This window comes from Anarrhichthys ocellatus, unplaced genomic scaffold (assembly GCF_004355925.1).
Source record: "Anarrhichthys ocellatus isolate YVR2014 unplaced genomic scaffold, GSC_Weel_1.0 scaffold4, whole genome shotgun sequence".
In the NCBI taxonomy this organism is placed as follows: Eukaryota; Metazoa; Chordata; class Actinopteri; order Perciformes; family Anarhichadidae; genus Anarrhichthys; species Anarrhichthys ocellatus.
The window spans coordinates 11,526,513-11,543,826 of record NW_022280034.1 but is presented as its reverse complement, the minus strand read 5'-3'; the positions used below and the strand labels follow the sequence as shown (position 1 = coordinate 11,543,826).

The window sequence follows — 17,314 nt, the reverse complement described above, 5'->3', positions numbered from 1 at the left end:
TAAGTACACAGCGGAAATGGATTCCGGTGTCAACACGGTGAACTCGTTTACTTCTAAACATTGGGACAGATTATGCTTCTTTTTTTTTAAACGAATAAATCCATTCATTTCCCGTAAAAGAGGGATTTTGATAGAGCGTCGAGGTGAGGCGTTTGCGTTCTCGAACGGAAGTGTATGTACAAACATGTATAACGTGTGTGTGTGTGCGCGTGCGCGCGCGTGTGTGTGTGTGAATTGATTTACTTTCACATTTAACATTTCCTTGTAGACAACTAACACTACCTTTGTTATTTTATATACCCTCCTCGTGCAGTATTTCATGCACTTGTATACATTTCCATTCAACTTCATATGTAGTGTATATTATATTGTTTTATATTTTCTGTAACTTATACATTTTCCTAGCAAGCTCCAATTTGGCTGCTATAAAGGTCACATGACTGGGCATTGATCAAATGTTTGTCATAAGTCCATAGGTGGCTGTAGTGGGTCAAAAAATGATCTCTATGTGTTAGCAAAGCCATGTCGCAAATTCCACCTTGACTCTATCTGTAACCGTGCTACTGCTGTCTACCTCTCCTGCAGATGAAGGTGATCCGGCACTCTGTCGAGACACTGCAAAGAGCTCTAGTCTCCAATCGGCAGGACTTAGCTGAGCTGTACAGAAAGTACACAAAAGAAGAAAGGCATCTTCTGGAGGAAGGATTCCACCCGGGGCAGCCGAGTGCCCTTTTCCAACCCATCACAGTGCACTCTGACTCAGACTGGGTCTCTGCTTACCCTGAGAAGCCTCAAGACTTCGAGAAGTTCTACGGAGACCATTTGCGCAAGACCCCCAATGCAAGCCACAATACCATTTATATTCAAACCATGTTTGTGTCTAGTGGGGCTACAGCCTCTGTATTCCTCAGTCCTCATGAAGTGTGTTTGTGAAAATAATGGTCATTGTTTAAAGAAAGGACATGTAAGTATGTGCATATGTGATTGCCAGTACAATAACTCATAACCCTTAAGCAGTAAAAGTAAACATGCCATCCTGTCACTGAATGACCAAAAGATGACAAGACATTCAGTCTACATTGTGAGCTATGCAGATGGATAAGGCATCGATCCACAATATGTTATACAGGGGGTTTTGTGCAGCATGTTACATAGTTGGCTGACCTTAATTCTGCACTGTTTCTCGTAGGTTCCTTTGGGGACGCGGGGGCCGAGACAGACCGGTACGTGGAGTGGCTCAGAGAATACTGTCAGGCTTTCTTCTACGGGCTTTCTGTCAAGCTGCTGCCGGCCGTCACTGTGCCCGAAACAGGATGCTCTTTCAGGGTTAACAGTAGCTCGCACAACCTTCAGATCCTCACTGGTAAGTTAGGGAGTCCATCACTTTTACTTAAAGCTATAGCCTTCGTTGTACCATCTATCTGTTGGGGGGGATGCAGTGAACTCCAACTGGACTGTGCATCATTTTGTTATTGTTTTCGTGTGAAATTTAGGTGACCTGCTACAATTCCTGTGGAATAGGAAACCAAAAGATGCTTTTTGTATTGTTGGGATCACAATGATTGACCTCTACCCCAAAGACTCCTGGAACTTCTGAGTCTTCTGAGAGGCTTCTCTCAGCATGGGTGAGATTTGTACACCTTTCATAAGAAAATATAACTTTCTCTGTAAATTTGCTGTTGAAATACCAGGACAATACTAAAAAAGAGGGAAACATTGCTTCGTAGTTGAGGAATATTTTTTAACAAAGTGAAACATACACATACTCATTTATCATCAGTAGTCTCGGATGGTGTAATGTGGTTGAACTGCCACTAGATGGTGCTAGAAGAACAACATGCAATCCAGGAGAGATTTTTGTTTCCTTACTGATATCCTCTCAGCCCTGCTTGCAAGAATGGGTGTTTTCAGCTTTGCCAGGTATGATGACAACTTCTACAGCCAAAGTTATGCTGGGAGGCTGAAGAAAAGGCTCCAGACTACTCTGTGTTTGACGGATATTACACTCCCCCCATCACCAGCACCCTGCTGCTGCGTTCCTGCAAGGTTTCTAACAAACACGCTCCACCACTCACTCACTTTTTGTACTATGAACCTTTGAGTGGTCTTGCCAAACGTCCTCCCATCCCTTTAGTCAATACTGCTGACCTTTTTGTCAGAACACTCTGATGAAAGATGTTTCTTTACATACAATGACCCATGAGATTGGACATGTTTGGAATTCACCATTGCCAGTGGTTGAGCTGGATGATAAACCCAAATTCATCTTTTTTATCTTTTACAGTAGACAATAACATACAGTATAGCGGTACAACCTAGTTAAGACAGCACCACCATCATGACAGGTTGAATTTTAACCATACTGAGTTTTCCAAGTATAATCTACACAAACTAGAACACATGAAGGTGCTTTACACCTCAATAGAAAGAGCTGCTCTTGATTATATTTTTACATATTCGCTCCTGTGTCATTTTGATCACGGCTCACCACGACATCAGATCACAGATTAATGCAAAGACACAATCAGATGCATTTATGTTTCTTTTTTGGCACTTCCTTTAAGTGAAAGTTGAACTGTGGTCGACAGGCCTTACTGCACTGGATGGAGGGGGATCAGAGTCAAACGTCTGGACCAGAGGAGGCCACTTCCTGTCAGTCTGTGCCCCACTTCTCCAAACCCACTGAAGCCTTTCAGACATCCAGACTGTGGCTCAACAGGTGCCTCGACATACTGGGAAAAAGATGAACGATTGTACTTGTTCATAAGTCTGGAGAAAATCTGGAAATATTTGCAACAACTGCAATTTTTCCTGACTGTTACACTTAATTTCCGGACGACTAGACGGCCCACTAGAGACTTAATAAGGTGTATATTGTGTGGTGCTAGTGTTTCCAGTTTTCTGAATCTAAATGATGTAAAGATGCAATATGTACATACAATATTTTTACGTTAAAGTATATCAAATCAAAATAGACAAATAGATTAGCAGTTGAATGAGTTGCTTTTCAGTTGAGGTTCATAAAAACAAAACCTTTCAACGTAATTAAGTGATTCAAATCACTCTTGCTTTATTATGAAAAATTTTTCGTTACAAAAACAGCTTGATTCTGACATTTCATATCACATAACATTCCATTGTGTCAGCTTGGTGACCGTTTGATTAAAAAAATACACTTTTAATTACATCTCTTGAGCTTTATGTATTTTCTATAACACGTTACAGAATCCGGGCAATGTATTATTATTCTCACAGCTACATTTGAATCACAGTTTTTCTGGCATGGTTACGGTATTGTTTGCCAGCAGTTCATCAAGTCATAGTGTTACGTCTTACCCTCTGCAATATCTAAAACTGAGGCACCTCCATTCAAGCTTCATCAGTCCATTTTGAACATGTCCATACTTTGCAGTTATATCTGTGCGTTAAGGCAAGACTACATCAAAAGCTTTATTCACTTAAAGCTAATTTAGTAGTCTAACTTTTTAAAGAATTTTAAGAACATTGAGTCTAGAATAAAACACAGTCTGGTACATTAGGAAGGTAAGGCACAACAGATCATGTAGTAAAAGTTCTGAGGAATGCTCTCGGATCATAAACATCTTTGGTCGTTCTCTTCATTGTGTCACTTCAGTACTTCACAGCTTTAGTCTTAAGACTGTATTTTACCCTCATGCTTCCCTCTTTTATTACCCTTCCTCCATCTTATCAGCCCAAGCTGAATGTATTAAAGTCCGGGACATCTCTTGTGGCCTCCGTCTGGTCGTCTACTTCAGAGCAATCCTGAGGACTGTCGGGTCTTTTGTACGGTTCAATCACTACTCTCTGTTGCTCAGAGTCCGCTTCCCTTTCATCTGCGTCTTCGGGGCGTTTGGAGTTCCTCCTCCTACAGAGTAATCCTTCCTTCGCACGCTTTACCAAACTCAGGAACAGGGCACTAAGTCCCATGCCGACTGCACAGGAGTAGAAGGCGGATCCATAGTTCTGAGTCACATCCACCAGCACACCTGCGGATAGAGGAGAATTAAAAAGGGGGCACTCCCAACAAATCACCTGTCATGAGGAGTACAACTAGTGCTTCCTGTGGCTCTGCAGCGGGCTGAGAAAAGAACCCTGATGATGTCATAGTGATGTCATCAGGGTTATCTCACTTTGGACTTGGAGACTAAGTGACTCAATTTTTTTAACATAAAACCTGTATTACAAACTTAAGGTGGGGAGTTCACAAGACACTTACAAGAAAGGAAAGGTCTTACGAGAAAAAAAAGCCACTGAGCTGCATTGTGGGAAATGTAGAATTTGGTGTAGATATTTTGCCTTTCACCTTTTTGTTGATCTGTCTTCCGCAAGTCCCTTAACTTTATAGAAGTGAAGTACTATAAGATGGAGTATCTCTTTAAAGCAGACAACAGCTATTCCATCAGAAAGCCTCTGAAAAAGATGATAAATCAATATTAGATGTAATCTGATCTTTAATACAAACTAGACCTCAGAACAGCATTAATGCAGTTACTGTTGCTTTAACTCATTGTCTCTCTCTCGCTCTCTTGCTCTCCATCTTAGTAGCCATGACTTTACTGTGCGACATGTGCATACAGTCGATGGAAAATCATCCTTGTGTGTATAGAAGATAAAAGCTGTAGTAAAGTGAAACCATAGCCAGTATCTATAATACACTTATCACTGCAAAATTACTCTTACCTCCAAGTGGGGGTCCAACCAGCCCAGCAAAGCTCTGTATGAACACATAGACGCCAGCGGCCGAAGGCATCCTCTCTATGCCCACCACGTCATCCTCAGCCAGCATGGGGATGTGGCTGCATGATATTGTTCCCATAAAGAACCCATATAAAGCGCAGCACACAGCCAGGCCGTAGAACTCCGCAGCCAGAGTGAATCCAACCAGATCCCCCGTCATTGCGATCACGCACACCAGAAGCACAAGCAGCTTCACCTTCCTGAACCGCTCCCGCGTCAGGATCCACCCAATGGAGAGTCGGCCAAAGATGTCCGCCACGGCCATGATGGAGAGCGTGTAGGTGGCGAGGTCCCGCTCCACGCCGCGACTCACGCTCAGCTCGATGATGTAGAGCGGAGGGGCGAAGAAGCCGAGCATGGCGAGCAGTCCGAACAGAGAGTAGAGAATGAAGCTGCACTCTCTGAGGACGGAGAAGTCAAGAAGTTTTGATTTCTTTGCAGATGGCTTTTCGTCACCGGATTTCATTCCCCCACCTTTCATCACTTGTTTCTCTGCATCTTCGCTCTTTTTCTCCTCCGTTTCACATTCTCTCACCTCTGCCACAGTGTTTTCCACAGTTGTCCTTGCTTCTTTGTGCAGCAACGTCTTCTCCGGGCTGCTGTCGTCTGTGTCCTTTAGAGACGGGTCACTGGAGACCCCAGTGATCAAAGAGCCTCTGGTTAGGTCATTGTCTGGACCATGGGAGTTTTTTTGTGCATGTGAGGTATTGTTTATGCTACAGTCCTCTATGTTTGTGCCCTCGCCATTTTCTGATGTACTGAGAGCTTCCAGGTCCTTGGAGGACAATTCGTCAGTCTCTGTGTCATGGGTCGATCTGGGTTTGATAATGATTGGCCGAAGCAGAGCACCACCGATTATTATGGTGCTCTGCAAACCTCCCATTACTGCCATGGTATGTCGCCAGCCAATACGGTCCCTCAAGGCAGAAAAGGCTGAGGGGCAAGAGGAGGTATTAAGTGAGTATTCATCAATTAAACTGCATGCACAATAAGGTCATAAGTATGGAGAGTTCGAGATGTGATTTGTGTATACAGACTATTATGGAAATGCACAAAAGAAACAGAGGACATGACTTCTTGGTGCCGTCAGTGGTACGTTTAGCTGTGTTTCTCTACGTTACAAGATAAAGCGAGCAAAGTCCAATGAAAGGGCTGAAAACAACAATGTGGTGGTCTGTTTCTCAATACCTGTATTTGGCTCTTAGCCAAGCCCAATAGTTCCCACTATAGGCTTCAAAACAGGTAAAAACTACATAGTTTGATTTTAGAAATAGGCTAAATAACTTCCTCGAACAGCTGGGCATTGGTTATTGAAGATTACTCAAACAAGAATAAAGTGTGTATTTGTTATGGACTTTTTATAATAATTCAAAATAAACTACAGTGCCCATGTTCATGTTAAGTAAGAAAAATGTCAGTGCAAATGTGGCTATTGATGTGTTTTTTTAATAGTTGTTGGACAACTACATGGATTAATTGTTAGTGGGATCAGTTGAATTACTCTTTTCTTGGTCATTTTTGACAGTTAGAAAAATATAGAATATTGCGAGACTTAACCTTTATAGCCCCGGAATCTTCCAATAAAATTATTTCTTTACACATTTTACTTAAAAGTCTTTCCTTGACTTTTCCTGTCACTAAGCTGTACAAGTCACCCTGCCTTAAAGAGTTGCAAATTTAAAAAAAAACGAATTGGTCGCATGCTTTTCCTTAACCCCCGTACAAACGCGCGTCTTCTCCAACCGTCGGCATAAAACGTCAGTGGAGGCCGTCGCACTCACCTGGTGCTAGAGCGAACATGGACAGGGACTCTCCAGTGGAGGCCACGGCTGTGACCAGAGACCGTCGGCGTGTGAAATACTGGGAAAGGATGGTCACAGTGGGCAGGAAGGTCAGACAGTAGCCCAGACCTGCACAGTGGAAAAGATTCAAGTTTTTACACTGTAATTCAGCCAGACAAGCCGCTAAAAAGCAAACTCAAAGAATAGTAGCTTTATGTGATGTTCAAATAGAGAGATAAGGGAATAAAAACAATTAAATACCTGCAATTAAACCATAGGTGATGTACATTTGATTGACGGAGCTGGTAAAGCTGGTTGCAATGGTACCGGATGCAATGAGTAATCCTCCGATCATAACAACAGGTTGGAACCCAAATCGGTTTGTCAGCACAGCGGAGAGAGGACCTGAGGCCCCATTAAAAGTTGTTTAGTGTAGACAACAGAACAGTGATTCTCACAACTTCATGATCATTTCAAGCTATAGTCTGTACTTTACCATTGAAGTTCATGACAAACACGCAGATGGAGAGAATCCAGGAGACCCGAATGTTGGTCTCTCCAAACTCCTCCATCAGGTCCTGGAGGAAGATGCCGAAGATCTTAATGATACCGTAGGTGAAAGCCTCCACCACGAAGAAGGCCACAGCAACCGCCCATCCCCAGCCTCCGTCAGGGGCTTCTGGGTACACATTGGGTCCCAAGAAACGTGTCCCCTTCACTCCACACAGTGCCATGCCCTGTAAACGACAAATGACAGTTTGAGTGACTGGCAGAGTGGGGTAAGTCAAAAACAAAATAATGTAGCTGTGAATCTATTAAGTCATGCAAACACCAAAAGGTACAGATCTTGAATTAGAGCTTTGACTTGGCGAAACAATGTTGCAGATATCAGTTATGGATACCCAGTCCGACAATTAAATGTTAAAATGATTTCCATAGTTTTTCCTCGCGATAATTACTTTGCAGATATCCAGAATATTCATTCTAGGTATCAAAAATGCAATTGTAGATAAGAGAAATTGAAAGCACAATGCACAGGAAGGGCATCAGTTTTCCTAGGAAGAATGACGTTATGGATATCTGAAATGTCATTTGTGGATATCTGAAATACTTTGTTTGATTGGCAGAAACAGATTACAGATACCTGCAATTATGTCCACTCTAGTTGTTAAATGGCAAAACGGCCACTTGAACTTTAATGGATTTAAATATATTAGTTTTGAAATATATAAATATAAGTGCAACCAGTTAGATGTCTTAAAATACAATTTCTACTCTTAACAATGTTATTGTGGTTATCTTTAATTACCATTCTGACAAATGAGAATACAAGTTTGACTAGGAGAAATGTTATTATCGAAAATGTAATTAAAGATAGGAGGCTGGTTTGATTAAATGTTAAAATGTCTTGCTTTAGAGGATAAATACTTACTGCTAATAGTCCACAGTTTGGATTTTAAGTGTTTCTATTTTTTCTACTTTTTTCTCTTCATTTCCTTATTTTAATTTCCAAAAACATTTAAAGTATAATTTCACTACCAGATATTATCGAGTTGTTGTTAAATTCTATAACAAATCTATAACAATTTCCTACAGCTAAATGGCAAGGGGGGGATCCTTGTCTGTGCTGCTACATGATCCAACCCACACACACACCTTGCTGTTATTATGACGATCAAATGATTTAACACACACAAGTCACGTTTTGTTTGATCGTGTTTGCCTTGTCCTGTTAACCACATATAATATCATTTAAGTTTAAAACAGGACCATTTACTATCTCTCTTTCCTTAATTGAGAGGAGTGGGAGGGGGAACAAATGCTGAATAGCCCCCGCCATCACCCGGTTGACGCAATGCTCTCAGCCCGGCGACGCAGCAGCGTGACTTTAGTAGCTGCTAATACACACTTTGTAAGTACTTCTATGTCGTCTGTTTGAGCCATACATTTAACTCAACACGTGCCGACTATATACAGTGTTTTACGAAAGCAAACATATTTCAATATTTTGAAGTAGCTTTTAGTAATCGGGTCTCACCTCCGTGTAGCTACTTTCAGAGCGAAGTGACGATATTAAATCCTCAATTCGCTCGACTAGTCCTGCTGTAGTAGCTACCCGCCCATGTCTCGTGCAGCACCTACACATTTTTCCTACACATTGTCACGTGCACATGGTCTGCAAACACGTACACGTGGGGGAAGTGTACACATTCAAACACACGTGACATGCTCTGCCTCATACAATCTCACATTGTTGGGCACCCCCTCCCGGATAATGCACGGAGTGGGTGAGGGGTTTAAGACATCAGACTACCGGGACTTCTTCCCCACAACCCCCGTTAACTGGGGGTAGTAGTAGTCCGGCACAGGTCTTAGGTCATGGCTGGTGCGGGATGGACTCTATTCGGCCACTGTTCCTGGTCCAAATCGCCCACTCCTCAACCTTCCCACACCTAGATATCCCACCACTATCTGGCAGGTGGAATGACAGTAATCTCTCTAAAGTGACCATAAAATTCAGACTTCTTCTGCAGACGGTTTTTGTTTCTTAATGGTACATGCTGATATTTCTTTTTTTTTATTACTTTATTACTTGGGCTTTAACTATTTATCAGGCCTGATCCCTGTTCATGTGTCTGTGTTGGTGATGTGTAATCTGCTGTATAATGATAAACTGGTAATACAAATTGAGCTTGATATCGCCTACAAGAGACTTATAGGAAGAAAATAAGGCAGGGAAACATGGTTGTATTTATCTCAATCTTTGATTACAGGCTAGTTTATTGTTTCCATGGTATTTTACGGCAGTGTTTCTAAATGATTATAATAAATTGTGTGCTCGCTTTATTCTGTCGGGGATTACTTACTACCCTCACTGACTGTCTCATATATATATTTCTTATACAACTTTAATTTCATTTTGTTGACTTTGTCACATGACAAGCTAAAGTTAAATGAAACCTGCGTAACCCTTTGCAGATCTTGACCTAAAATGGTGGCGGCTTTCACCCCGTTTCTTTTGTCTGGGATGCTGATGTGTGGTCTGCTGCTCCACACGGTGTCCCGACATGGAGCCAGTGTGAAGAAGCCCAACTTTATCATCATACTGGCAGATGATATTGGCTGGGGTGACCTGGACGCTAACCAGCCTGAAGAGAAGGCAAACAACACGCCCTACCTCAACCTGATGGCCGAGCAAGGACTAAGGCAGATAACCTATTCCTTAATTCTACACCTGATCTGTTAAGTATCTCTAAAGTCATATTATCAAAGTCTGTTGAAAATCCTGTGTCTTAACCTCTCTGATATCATAGTCTCCAGGGCTTGTACTGCACAGGACATGACAGGACGTTTTCTATACTTTCCCCCTCTGTGACATTCCCTTCAAATTGCCAACAAGGTAAAGTGTCCTTAAAAAGAATCCTGACTTCTTCCAGATTGACAGACTTCCATTCTCCCGCCTCAACCTGCTCCCCATCCCGTGCTGCCATCCTGACAGGCCGCTACGGCCTGAGAAATGGTGTGACTCATAACTTTGCTGTGAGCTCTGTGGCCGGCCTGCCTCTGTCTGAAGTCACCTTGCCCCACCTCCTACAGAAAGCGGGATACTACACCGCCATGATCGGGAAATGGCACCTCGGCCACAACGGACCATACGGTCCTACTAACAGAGGTAAGTGGGAGCTTGACATTTCTACCCCAAAACCACTGGGCACCTAATGTAACACAACAGGCTCAGATGAGGCAGGAACCTCACAGAGGTGTGTGAATTTCGGTTGAACTCATCCCTCATTATTCAGCCAATCAATATAGATTCATTTAGGGTAATTTAGGGTATAAACAATACCTGTGCAGGCCACATAAAAGAATGAGATGTGAGCGTACGTGTGCTGTTCCTGTTGCACTGTAATGTATCTTTCCAGCTCAGTCTCATGGCGTCAGTCAGTTGTTCTTGGCCGATCTAGGCACATGGAGTGTGCGAGGGAATCCCTCTGCCTCGCTGCAGGGAAAAGACTACAAAGGACACAACTCCCTGCAGATGTATCCGGAGAGAAGAGACACTTGCTCTTGACTTTTTCGCTCACAGCTGACTCAACAACAGCCCCCCACTACCACTTGCATTTGTCTCTTGATACGTGGACATGTGGTCTCTGGTGCTTTCGTGAGAACACATAAACTGTTTAATAGGCTTTAGCGCCTGAAAACGGATCACACTGTAGTTCAGAGACACAGTCATTCAGAGGTATTTTATGGTAGACTAAACGTAAACACCAAATTAACGCTGCAAGTGACTCTTTCCGAGGTCAAAAAGGAGCTTTCATTTCTTTCTTATATTAATAAAACTTTCTATATTAGTGGTTGAGAAATATTTCTTCTTGTTAACAATGTGTATTGTCTCTTTGGCAGGCTTCGACTACTACCTTGGTATTCCCTACAGTAATGACATGGGCTGCACTGACATACCTGGATATAATCTGCCACAGTGCCCCCCCTGTGACTCATCGTCTGGGCATCAAGTGATCAGGTGTGGCTCTGTGCTCCTTCTTAAACAAATATGATGCTCTCTGGACATCATTTATTTTAATTTTAAAAGGGACGATGCAATTTCACATAATATAGGGCATGAAGATGACAGAGAGAGGGTTAGTTTTCAACTCCCTAGTTGGGCTTTTACATGAACAGTGCAATTAACATATAGAGCTTTCAATATCATAAAAACACAATACATTCAGAATATGTGGATACATTTAAATACACATCACACAATACCAATACCACAATACATCTTGGTAAGATATTTATATTTGACAGTCAAATTCACTTGTATACTCCAGTCAATTTACCTGTCTACATTCTGATAGTATGATATAAAATGTATATACAACTTTGATATTGAAGTAAAACATAGTATGGCGAGTGCACATGTTATATGTTTTGTGCATTGGGAGTCATAATCAGTTTATAACTTACCAAACACAAACACACTCTGCCACTCAGCCTACTCAGCAAGACGTACGGTAAATAGTGCCAACTTGCTACTTATTCCAAAACCTGTAATCACATACGACATGTACCACGTTATTATTCTCCATTGTTGACATGCTTTAGATTGGAGAGGAGTGTGCACGGAGGCTGTTATTCCAAACTGGGCCTTCCTCTGGTTGAAAACAGCAGTATTGTGGAGCAGCCGCTTGACCTGTGGACACTAACTGAGCACTACAAATCTGCTGCGACCAGGATTATACACAATGCAAGGTACAATACAGCTGCAAACAAACGCAACACAATAAGACATTTATATTAGGCTGCTGACATGTGTGACATTGATAAAACACATTTGAATTTGACACAACCCTCTGCATTACAAGTCATTCTCCTCTCTCATATTTCCTAAATACAGTAAACACTAGTCTAATGTCTACATCATCATGGAACTATAATATACTGTACCATAGTGCCGACCCACAGATGCAAATAATGCTTTAATAAATCATACGGTTGCACTGATTCAATTTCTTCATATGATATTTACAAACAGCATGGCAGATGTAGCTGTTTCTGTTTGAGTTCCCTGTAGTAGATGTTGACAGGCTGCTGCAGTGTAAATACACATGAATGAAGGGGGCGTGAGCTCACCTTTTACTGAATAATTATGCCACCTGGGTGTTTAATTAAGCCGGGGCTCAATGATAAGGATTGCCCGTTTTCCTGGGGCTAGTAAAATGCCACATCGGGCAAGTAAATCTGGCAACTCACTTCAGCTTTTCAATTATCCTGGAGACAGGAGCTTAGTTGGGTGACTTTGGAGGATGTGGGCAAAACTCCTGATTCATTTGCTTAAATAAAGGATACAACAATTGGCTTTAGCCATAGTTGTTATTTGATAACCGCTAATAAATAACACAATTTGTATAGGGGCAAGTAAAAATGACTTTGGGCAAGTAGATTTCTGACCTACTTTGTGTCAGTATGTCGCATGAGGGTGAAACTCAGATGTGGTCCAGAGAAAACTGAAGAAGTGAACCATATCTGTCAATAGGGGAATGAAACAGCCACCCAAACACTCTGCAGTAAAGCTCTTAAAAAGTCGAGTAAACTCTTGTCATTTATCACAGCTTGGAGTCTTTTTTTTTTGCCAGCGTGCAGCTGTTAGCAGTGGACAGACCTGAGCAGTATGAGATGATCACCTGTGTTTCATTTGGGGAAACATGAGGAAGGAAGATCCGGTAAATCTGCAGCATGTGGTCAACATTTGTAACCACCTGTAGTTCATTGCCTTCTAAAAGGCAAACAAATTTACCCACACGGGATGATATGAGGCCGTGCTGCAGTGCACAAAGCAGAGCATCTCTAGACTTTGACCACCAATCTGTCTGTCTTCCATGTTTATGTTCATGAAGGAATATGTCACCCAAGTGCAATGGTATTAGCCATGGAAGATATTGGAGTTTTATTCATATTTATTGAAAAGATTACGTAATGCCAGTAAAGTATGAAGTTTAGGAAATGGAGTTGCCTAATATAAAGCTACCTCTTCATCTGGATAACCTGCCAACACAGTATCGGCTTTGTGAGGCTTGATTTTTTGTGTGTATGTGTGTGTGTGTGTGTTGGAGGGACAGGAGGAGGACAGTAAACCTTTCTGTTTACAGCTGTCTGGCAACTTTCCTTCATGCTATATTACGGGGTCATGTGAGTGCAGCAATTGGTCATGTGCTGTCAACAGCCAACAGTGTACAGCTAGGGTGGTTGTTTAAAAATAAAGTAGAATGTGGCTTCGTCATATTTCTGATAAGTTACACTACATGTACATCGCACATCCCAGTTCAAACACTAGTAGTTGACTAAATTGAGTGAAATTACTTCTGTCTTAACCTTTTTGGCAACTTCTGGCTGTGTAACTAGAAACACAGATCTTGTTGCGATGTAACTGGTTGAAATCTACACATTTACTATGTTTTGCGCACAATACCTTCGGCATTTTATCTCACCCCGTAGCTAAATCGTTAGGATTTTCGGAATTAATTAAACACTTGCATACAACAATTTAAATTCAATGAAACAGTCACTGTGCTACATGAACTAATTCTAACACTCCTACTATAAGGAGTTCTCCGCTTTATCAGCTTTCACTGATTTTGCTATGAGGTATAATCCACTAGTTGGGGGGAAAAAGCCCCCCCCCTTTTTCTTCTCTCTGCTCTGCTGTTCTCCTGTCAGTGCAGGCTCTCAGTCAGCGCTCTGACATTCCTACTTTTCTGGGGGTCTATCTCTCCTTTTTATGCTGTCTTCTGATAGCAAAAGGGTCTTCTGTCCTATAAGTGGGTAAGACAGAAAAAGGGTCTTCTTTTACCCATCTCTGAGGGGGTGGACCCCTAAAGGGTCTTCTGTTCCCTTTAGACTGGGTAAGAAGTCTATCCCATTGTCTAGTTGGGGGAGAAGCCCTAACTATCCCCCAGGGGGTACGACCCCTAAGTGTCTAGTGGAGAAACAGCCCAAATCTCACAGTTTTTCTGCTGATCTAAGGCTGGCACCTCCTTCATTTCATGTGTCACTCACACATGAGTCCTCCTCTTTCTTAGAGCTGACACAGAATGTAACTGGTTTGATCCTGTTAGAACCAGAAGCACTGTATAAGGCTCAAGTGACTATGTTACACAAAGTGTCTGTAACTCTGAACAGTTTATATGTTAAATCACAGCTATCATAAAATAGAACAAGTTATATTATGATGGTTATAAAAAGTGTAAACAAGCTATATGTTGTGCTGGTTATACTTTGAAATCGAAAGGGTTACAGGTTATAATAGCTATACTTTTATGCTTTCATACTTGTCTACGATCTTTCTACAGCATCCTCAAAATGTTCTTGAGTTCATTTGTCAGCAGCATGCTGTATAACTTTAAATCAATCAAAAATACCGCAAAATGTAGTTAAACAAAACTCTAAATGTCATGTTGGGGGGGGTGCCAGTATTGTATGTATGCAAGCCACTGAACATTAGCAAATAAGAAATATAGCAGTTATTGCGTTAAGTTGCACAAATCATTGAAGTTCTCTGACGGGGCGTCACATTATTGATTGTCTCTGCAGGGAGCGAGGACAGCCCTATCTCCTCTACATAGCGCTGGCTCACATGCATGTGCCCCTGGCTCCTCCGCTCCCCCCAGATGCCTCAGCCACCACCCGTCACCCAGATGACGCCAAAGTGTACGCGGCAAGCCTGCGAGAGATGGACGGCCTGGTGGGGGCGGTAAAGAGCGCCTCCGATGCCACAGACAAAGACAATACTCTCATCTGGTTCACTGGTCAGTCTGCTGGATGGATTATGTCTGCTCTCCCACACTAAGATAACAGTGTAATGGTTATCTTATGTGTGCGCGTTGTGTTTAGGTGACAACGGCCCTTGGGAAAAGAAGTGCCAGTATGCAGGAAGTGTGGGACCTTTCGTGGGAAAGTGGCAGACCAGTAGAGGTATGAAAAAATAAACATCCTGAGAAATTCTAAACTCTTTTCATGCATGCTTTATGAGGGGGATTGATACTGTACAGTTTATTGCTGTGAATCCTCATATCCCTGGTGTGTGTTAGGCGGAGGCTCGGCTAAGCAGACTACCTGGGAGGGAGGTCACAGGGTGCCAACAGTGGCTTATTGGCCCGGGAGGATCCCTGCAAACACCACCAAATCTGCCCTGCTCAGGTACTCCCTCCTATGTTTACTTTATACCTAGGGACTCAAGTGTTCACTAGATGGATTCAACCCTGATGACTGAGGCATAGCACTAGTTCTCTGGACAGGAAGGAGGGAATTTATTGACTTTTATTCAAATATGTTTACGACTATTGCATGGATTGCCATGAAACTTGGTAAAAGAGCTTCATGGTCAAAGGATGAATCCTAACCGCTTTGGTGATTCTTTGACTTTTCCTCTAGTGCCACCAGCAGGTGAAAGATTTCAAATGTAAGATTGCATGACACCAAACAGTCTTCTGCTCTCCTCTTCACGTCCTCTTGCAGCGGAATGGACATCTTCCCAACCCTTCTATCCCTGGCAGAGGTAACTCCCCCCTTAGACAGACGTTACGATGGCATTGACGCCACAAATATCTTCCTGCACGGTGAACAGACTGGTCATGAGGTAAACAAGTCGATTTTGTTTTCAGTCTTACTTTTGTTTGTATAAATAATTCCCCCGTACTGTCCGCGGGGGTCGTGGATTAGGTTCCTTGTTGCAGACACAAGTTCTTCTCTTCTGTCTTGTAGTTTCTGTTCCACCCTAACAGTGGGGCTGCGGGGAACTTTGGTGACCTGCAGACAGTTCGAACAGAGACGCACAAAGCTTTCTACGTCACAGGTACAAGTCATACTGTATGTGTCCACAGTGCAAAAACCAGTCACACTACATTACAGTCTCATTAACGTGCGTCTGCAGTGCGGCTTGTTATGTTGTACACCCATCCTCTTTTCTTTGCAGGTGCAGCTGAGGCGTGTGGCGGTGCAACAGGCAGGCAGCAGCTCCACGACCCGCCGTTGATATTCGATCTGGAGCGCGACGAGGCGGAGGAAACACCCCTGGGTGTCGAGACACCGGAATACCAGGCGATAGCGGAGAGGGTCGCCCGCGGGAGGGAGAAGTTGTTGTGGGACATTGCCACCGACAAGTCCGTGTCCACGGCAGACCACAGCACAGACGCATCAGCAGCGCCCTGCTGTGACCCAACACAGGCTGTGTGCCGCTGCCACACACTGGGCTGAGGGGTCGGGAAACCACACACACACACACACAATAGGCTGAAAGAGAAGCCCAAAGACGCCGCAAACAGACGTGGAGACAAATATCTCCTTCAGATGTGCTCAGCTGTTTTTGACATTTTTTTGTCAAGAAGCCGCAGAAATGTGCAAACAAGCAGAGAGCAAAGAGTTGCAGGTGGCTGAACTTTGACCAGTTGGGATTGTGAGATCAATAAAAAAGAAATCTATCAGACAGTAAATACAAAATTACAATTTATAAATCAATTTGTTGCAGAGCAATTCATTAATTAATGTTTGTTGACATCCAAAGGTTAGCTTTGCTGTTGTTATTTGTTGGATATTTTACGATGATTTAATAAAGGATTTAAACATTATCAATATAAATGATGCTATTTGAAAAAAACAAAAATAAAACAGAACTACACCATGCAGAGGTTGAATCACTGCTCAGCTTTAATGAGTCTCTAGTGTCAATGTCCAGTATTGAACAGCTCAATGCAGCGTACGGGTGTCCTAGCAGTGCCACCTTTTGGCAAATCAAATGGCATTACCGTGTTACTTATTACAACAGTACTATATATAAATGTTATATATACATTATACACACAATACAAATCCTCAATATATATTTACGCATTGGTAGGTCTATGCGTTGATGTGTAATACTTCAAAACATTTTGCAAAAGAATATTTCATACATCAAAGTAAAAATAACTTGCATGTTAACATACTGTTTTCAGCATCATTTATAGTAAATACAAATATCAGGATATCACTGAAATTCAAGGACCTGTAACTTTGCCGTGTACAGCTTCACCATCGAGCGTTTCACAGTTAGCTGATGACTCCTCCCGGCACATATTTGTTATCGGGTTACATTTGTGACTCTGCAGGTGTTTAGTCTCATCTAGCGCTACCATAATTAGTGTGACAGCTGCATCTGCAAGTCATATTATACTTACTGCATGTATCATGATTTAAATAGTGTATCACCCTTACTACATCTTTTCCTTCTTGAGGTG

The 17,314-nt window shown here is 42.4% G+C and overlaps 3 protein-coding genes across 3 annotated transcripts; 2 read left to right on the top strand and 1 right to left on the bottom strand.

Annotated features, from left to right (window-relative positions):
* Window positions 1-8: 8 nt before the first annotated feature.
* On the top strand, window positions 9-3,618 carry amz2 (archaelysin family metallopeptidase 2). Its single transcript, XM_031843307.1, is given in 7 exon segments — window positions 9-172; window positions 586-871; window positions 1,187-1,363; window positions 1,494-1,628; window positions 1,899-1,967; window positions 1,970-2,046; window positions 2,589-3,618. Coding segments are annotated over 7 exon segments (1,059 nt in total). The 5' UTR covers window positions 9-16; the 3' UTR covers window positions 2,748-3,618.
* A 67-nt stretch (window positions 3,619-3,685) lies between these two features.
* LOC116381276 (monocarboxylate transporter 7-like) lies at window positions 3,686-8,612 on the bottom strand. The gene is made up of 7 exons (XM_031843303.1): window positions 8,578-8,612; window positions 7,036-7,276; window positions 6,801-6,944; window positions 6,540-6,668; window positions 5,437-5,691; window positions 4,702-5,286; window positions 3,686-4,007 (listed from the first exon to the last, which is right to left on the bottom strand). The coding sequence occupies exons 2-7, from the start codon at window positions 7,271-7,273 to the stop codon at window positions 3,709-3,711; spliced, it is 1,650 nt and encodes a 549-aa protein (XP_031699163.1). The 5' UTR covers window positions 7,274-7,276; window positions 8,578-8,612; the 3' UTR covers window positions 3,686-3,708.
* Window positions 8,410-16,739, top strand: arsg (arylsulfatase G). Its single transcript, XM_031843302.1, has 11 exons — window positions 8,410-8,451; window positions 9,519-9,746; window positions 9,977-10,212; window positions 10,947-11,064; window positions 11,649-11,795; window positions 14,634-14,848; window positions 14,934-15,014; window positions 15,131-15,239; window positions 15,558-15,678; window positions 15,804-15,894; window positions 16,015-16,739. Exons 2-11 carry the CDS (start codon window positions 9,532-9,534, stop codon window positions 16,293-16,295), a joined length of 1,614 nt encoding a protein of 537 aa, XP_031699162.1. The 5' UTR covers window positions 8,410-8,451; window positions 9,519-9,531; the 3' UTR covers window positions 16,296-16,739.
* The last annotated feature ends 575 nt before the right edge of the window (window positions 16,740-17,314 follow it).